The sequence below is a fragment of the Amia ocellicauda genome, chromosome 13 (genome assembly GCF_036373705.1).
Source record: "Amia ocellicauda isolate fAmiCal2 chromosome 13, fAmiCal2.hap1, whole genome shotgun sequence".
NCBI classification, from domain to species: Eukaryota; Metazoa; Chordata; class Actinopteri; order Amiiformes; family Amiidae; genus Amia; species Amia ocellicauda.
This window is the reverse complement of record NC_089862.1, coordinates 22,603,257-22,609,929: the sequence shown is the minus strand read 5'-3', so window position 1 is coordinate 22,609,929 and position 6,673 is coordinate 22,603,257. Positions and strand designations below refer to the sequence as shown.

General features: G+C 39.4%; 1 protein-coding gene across 1 annotated transcript in view; it reads right to left on the bottom strand.

Moving 5' to 3' along the window:
- Nucleotides 1-698: 698 nt before the first annotated feature.
- The window catches only part of polr1a (RNA polymerase I subunit A), a 31,380-nt gene continuing 25,405 nt past the window's right edge, over nucleotides 699-6,673 (bottom strand). The window contains exons 31-34 of the mRNA XM_066720188.1: nucleotides 6,251-6,451; nucleotides 5,725-5,842; nucleotides 2,980-3,144; nucleotides 699-1,849 (exon numbers count right to left, since the gene is read on the bottom strand). Coding sequence (XP_066576285.1) covers nucleotides 1,749-1,849; nucleotides 2,980-3,144; nucleotides 5,725-5,842; nucleotides 6,251-6,451 — 585 coding nt within the window. The 3' untranslated portion in view covers nucleotides 699-1,748. The remainder of the gene's footprint in view (nucleotides 1,850-2,979; nucleotides 3,145-5,724; nucleotides 5,843-6,250; nucleotides 6,452-6,673) is intronic.

Below are 6,673 nucleotides of genomic sequence, written 5' to 3'. Positions count from 1 at the left end.
GCAAGCTACTGCTTACAGGCACGGAGAATCAAACTATGTGTTTTATGTAACATTACAGTCAAGTGGATTGTGCACCCACATGTACCTGTTGTGCATGAGATCCCAATCAGATCCCCCAGTGGAATGTGAAACATGCATTGAAGAAGTGTCTCCCAGGCAGAGTGATCTTGCAATTCCGAATTGCGTTAAAGAACAATTCCATACTGAACAAAATACAAAAAAACTAAACCCCCCAAAAAAAGAAAAGCACCCAGGTCAGTTGTTTTCTTCTTTAGGTGTTAAGCCTACCAATATACCAATGAATGAAGTGCCTGAAGGAGGACACAGAACATGACAGCAACCCACCTTATTTACTAATTGAGGCATAGTTCAAAGATGTAATGTGCACAGAACAAGACAACCACAAAAGTAGAAACGCAAGTTTGCCAATAATTCTATTCTTGGATGCAATAAGGGGAAATGCAACTTAAACAACTTCTCAAATCTGACTGCAGTATTGTGATAAGTCTCTGTATATAATTGAATCAATGAAGTGGAGCAGAAATGCCATCATTACTGAGCATTGATTATTACATAATTGATCTACAGTCTAGGTGATCTAGGTGCAAGTGTGTGTTCCTAGTTGTCTACTAATATCAGGCTTCGTCACCTACACAATCCAGGTGCCTCAAGGTTACTAAAAGGGAACCTCAAAGAAGTCATAGCAAACATTTTGTTTATTTGTTTTTCAGAGTATATTCTTAAATTGGGATATTTGCATAACTTTTTTTTTTCCCCCGCCATAGACTCAAAGATGTAATGTTGAAAAGAGTCTGACGTTGGGACAAATCTTACAAACAAAAAATAAAGCAACAAAACAACTCTTGATGGCAAAGTAGTGGCAAAGACTGTGGAAACGTTTCAGTTGAACAGTTAAAAAGATGCATTCTTTCATCCTGACATTTAACTTAATTTGAATGCTGCTGGCGACTTCATTAAATTGTAGAAGAAAAGAACTTCACACATCACTGACAACACAAGTGTGACTTGTGACACTTTCAACAAATAGTTAGAAAAATGCAGTGAATGGTCACAAACTGAGCAAGTCATTTTGGGTTTAATGTCTTTAGTCTTCACTCAATATTAAAAGCAAACAAAATAAAAGTGTCTACTTTGCTTTTTATTACACTTAATTCTTGTGCAAATACAGGTTAACAATGAAGTTTACTGCATGTATTCAATTGCTTATAATTAAAAAACAACATGTATATTACAAGAATTAAGCATAAATAGTACACAGCTACCTGAATGCATGTTTACCATTTGTAAAGAAAAAAACAAACTAACCTTGAGAGAAACCCCAGAGAGAGAGCTTGTAATGTGATTATGCTTCTTCCCCTTTGGCTTGGTTTGCTAAAAGTGATCTTATACTTCGACAATGTGGAATCACTTGCATTACCAAAATTGGAGAAGTGAAAAGCAAACTAAATTTTGGTTATACATTCTCATCAACATACTGCATTTTAAAGGTAGCATTAAAAAAAAAAAAAACTGTAGAGCTGAATTACATTAGGAGTGAAATAAAAAAACAAAACAGCAGTGTGTTTTTTCAGGTGTTTGCCGAAATATATTTCCCATTTCCTGTGCAGCTGGGCTGGGGTGCAGTGCTGTGCTCTGCATTCGACGCCCCCTCACCGTGAAAGGTTGACAGCTTCACACTCCAGGGAAAGTGTCTGCTTTTTCCATAGATGATCTCCCCACATGAGCACTTACTGCAGTGGCTGTTTGAGGTCAAACAGTCCAGTTCCTCCTTTAACAACCTTCCCAACTACCAGGCAAGCTGATGGAGATTTTAGCTCATCGTAGGAACCTGGTGAGAGCAGAGGGAAAAAAAACAAAGGATCAGAGCGAGGGATAAACTGTAAAATTCCGCATTTCTTTTCCCCAGCATTACAACTGCTTTACAGCAAGGTAGCCAAGGTTTTGTTAGTGAAACGCTCAGAAAAGACAGGAGTTCATGATCGTCTTTAAAAGAATAAGACAAACGTCACCAGCAGGCAACAAAGCATTAAAAACGAATAGTTAGATAAAAACTGTGCAACAACATTTCTTTACCCAATGCGTCTCACTCAATTAATCAGGTCCAACATTCCCTCTAAAATTAGAATACATGCTCTGTGATATCACCCAGTAAGGATGTGCTTTCTCATCCTTATAAAAAATAAAAATAAAAAAAAACTTGGAAGAACAACATCTCAATACAGTATTGTTGCATGTCCAGGTTGAAAGAGGTCTTTGGGAATATCCAGTGAAAAATTAAATATAATTGAACATTACTCCTTACTAAGAGATTAGGTATCCGCAAAAGGAGAATCAATCCTTCCGATTAAACAGTATACTAACAGTGCTTCTAAAAACAAACAAAACTTTGTAGTAGGGCTGGGCGATATGGCCAAAATACAATATCGCGGTATTTTTCACGGTATGACTATTTTTTAATGGCCATTTTATACTGTTCATAAAGCAAAAATAATAGGACACAACTGACATTGAATTACCTTTCCTGTTCTGTGTCAGTTGTCTTGAAACCAAATCATGTCCACACTATCGACAACACACCTTTATTCGGGGCAGATTCACTAGGGACACTTTGCTGTGAAGTTTCACCCGCACTACTCTCCTCCATCTCGTCTTCATTGATTGTGCATTGATCACATTTGTTTGTTCATGTCAACACGCAATACACATGGAATTTATTTTCGATATTTGGCTGAGGCACATTGACTCCAGAACAAGGGTCGCGTTCGAGAAGCGCAGCTCTGTGCAGAGATTCAGAGATGTGCGTTACTGCGTCTTAGCATGCCACAGATGCCAACAGGGTTAAATCTTTATAGTTGCAGAGCAAACTTGATTCCTAATGGCTGAATATAATCAGTTGAATGACTGACTTTGCATGTTATACACCAAAAACAACAAAGAGATCTATAGAGTTGTTCTCACCCAGCATGGTGGCTTCCTTGAGGAATTTGAAGCTAGTCTCAAAGGTCATCTGCTGCAGTGGGGAAGAGTTGGACTGGATTCCAAATCGATTAAGAGGTTTGTAAACACCTTCAAAACACATATAGTCAGCAACCAGTGAGAGATGACGAGGGTCCACTTCGATACCTAATTAATAAATAGAAGAGTTTATAACACACTGGAGTGAAAACTTTGTTTACTGTGATCAGAAAAATGTCTTGATTATGACAACATAGGTAACAGCATTTAACCCTACCCTTAAATCAATGCCAAATGCAACAGTAACATGTCCCCAGCTTCCATCTTACAGGATATAGAACAGAATAGTCAGAGTAAAATTCAATTTCCAGTTGTGAACTGTAGTTATGCTAAGTTAAATGCTCATATATATATATATATATATATATATATATATATATATATATATATATATATATACACACACACTCACCTAAAGGATTATTAGGAACACCAAACTAATACTGTGTTTGACCCCCTTTCGCCTTCAGAACTGCCTTAATTCTACGTGGCATTGATTCAACAAGGTGCTGAAAGCATTCTTTAGAAATGTTGGCCCATATTGATAGGATAGCATCTTGCAGTTGATGGAGATTTGTGGGATGCACATCCAGGGCACGAACCTCCCGTTCCACCACATCCCAAAGATGCTCTATTGGGTTGAGATCTGGTGACTGTGGGGGCCAGTTTAGTACAGTGAACTCATTGTCATGTTCAAGAAACCAATTTGAAATGATTCGACCTTTGTGACATGGTGCATTATCCTGCTGGAAGTAGCCATCAGAGGATGGGTACATGGTGGTCATAAAGGGATGGACATGGTCAGAAACAATGCTCAGGTAGGCCGAGGCATTTAAACGATGCCTAATTGGCACTAAGGGGCCTAAAGTGTGCCAAGAAAACATCCCCCACACCATTACACCACCACCACCAGCCTGCACAGTGGTAACAAGGCATGATGGATCCATGTTCTCATTCTGTTTACGCCAAATTCTGACTCTACCATCTGAATGTCTCAACAGAAATCGAGACTCATCAGACCAGGCAACATTTTTCCAGTCTTCAACTGTCCAATTTTGGTGAGCTTGTGCAACTTGTAGCCTCTTTTTCCTATTTGTAGTGGAGATGAGTGGTACCCGGTGGGGTCTTCTGCTGTTGTAGCCCATCCGCCTCAAGGTTGTACGTGTTGTGGCTTCATAAATGCTTTGCTGCATACCGCGGTTGTAACGAGTGGTTATTTCAGTCAAAGTTGCTCTTCTATCAGCTTGAATCAGTCGGCCCATTCTCCTCTGACCTCTAGCATTTACAAGGCATTTTCGCCCACAGGACTGCCGCATACTGGATGTTTTTCCCTTTTCACACCATTCTTTGTAAACCCTAGAAATGGTTGTGCGTGAAAATCCCAGTAATTGAGCAGATTGTGAAATACTCAGACCGGCCCGTCTGGCACCAACAACCATGCCACGCTCAAAATTGCTTAAATCACCTTTCTTTCCCATTCAGACATTCAGTTTGGAGTTCAGGAGATTGTCTTGACCAGGACCACACCCCTAAATGCATTGAAGCAACTGCCATGTGATTGGTTGGTTAGAAAATTGCATTAATGAGAAATTGAACAGGTGTTCCTAATAATCCTTTAGGTGAGTATACATGTATACATGTATACATACATGTATACATACATACATACATACATACTTCCAGAACATGATCATATATAGCACATTCAGAAAGACATTCCTGTTTTCAATTATTCTTTTACTGCATAATATAACAGGGTTTCCTGAAGCTGTATTCAGGTCCACCTGGCGAAATAAATCGGTGCAAACAAGTGCGTGAACGCCCCCCATCCCTGGTCAACGATATGTCTTCACCCCCACATCCCTCGGTGGACAGTTTGTCATTACCCCCTATCCCCTCTGCCAACAAATATGACACAGATCACCAAGCAAATTTCTGTGGGAAACCCTGTATCCCATAAAACAAAGAAAGTGTTATTTCTTCTACTGCAATCAAGATGTGCAGTCAACCATTAGTGAAAGTCAAATCATTTTTTAACCTAAAACCTGGCTACATATCAACTGTGAAACAAAGCATGTCCATATGCCTTTGATTTATCTTGTTACTGATCAACCACATATTTTCACAAGCACAAAGGGTTCAAAAGCATTATCCTTATATTACACAAATATAACACCTTTAAATGACAAATTAAGTCACTTCTGTTTTCTTAAGCCACCAGCCAAGTGTGCCAGTATACAGTACATGGAGTATACTCACAAGACATTAAAAACTGCTCTGGCTTTAACCAACATAATAACACATACAACCTCACAGACGTTGCTTACCAGATCTCTAAAGATACCTCTTAATGGCGTCACATTTATTACTCAATCATTTATAGACTACGTTTACAGAAACGTGATGGAATAACTAAAGGGAGATAAAAGTCAAGATGCTAACAATATGTTGTTGATCATATTTAAATACAGATTTTGAATAAGGAGACTTGAACATTTGTACAACATATAACCTTAACTTTTTATTGTTTTGCTGTCCTTTAATAAACAGGTGCTGTCTTATGAAACAACACAAGCACAGAATAGCTTGTTAATTGTAATCCCCTAACCTAAAATAAACTTGAACATCCATAATGTGCTGAAGGGGATTCGACCCCAATTAAAGTAACAAAATAGGAAGCTGGCTCACCATAGACTGCAAACACATCCTTGATCTCCTTCTCAATAACCCGCAGAGCCACCTCAATGCCATAAGTGTTGGCCATGGCGTGCACTTCATTCGAGTAAAGCCGCTTCAGGTCCAGGATCTGTGGAGAGAACATGCAGACAGGCCTTCAGATCAACATTGCTTTTACAGGAGAGCAACACCAAGTGAAATGCAAGCAGACAGACAACATTTAAAGCCTATGTGGCATATCTAGAGGTTGATTGACTTGAATATTTCAGATTATATTCGTGTTGCGCTGGACAATTTTTTTTTAATCAATTTAAATTACATTAAATCAATTACTTTGCTTTTTGACACCTGAAGAGATCTATATTGTGAATGGACATGAGTAATCAGCACTTGAAAAACACTCTCTCTCTCGCACACATGACGTATCCACAACATTACTTCATGTTCATACATATACACAGGCAACAAAGTCAGCTGGGATAGTTTTTCACTGTATCTGTTCTCGCCACAGGAGGCAGTGCTCCACCGAACAACTCACATCACTGTACTTGAAGAGCTCGTGCAGGTTGATCCCCTCGGTGTTGAGGACCAGCTCCTTCTCCCCCTGGCTGTTGGTGGTCTCGTTCAGCAGGCACCGGCTGATGCCCTGCGTTTCATAAACAACGGCACTCTGGGCCTGAGACACCACCATGGTCGTGAGGTCAAAATGCACTTTGGTGACGGGGAGGTTCAGAGTGACCTGAAACGTGCAAAACCCCAACGTTAGTCGCGCTGAAAGTGCTTACAGTGGAGAGTTGGGTTTCTTTTTATTCAATTAGTCTACAGTTCATTAAGTTAATTACTTAACATCAAAGCTGTGATAATGAGCATAGTTTAAAACAGAGAATGAAAACATTACTAATAAACAACTGGAATGGAAGTCTCAGCTCTAATAAAAAGGTCTGACAAACTGGGGGGGTGG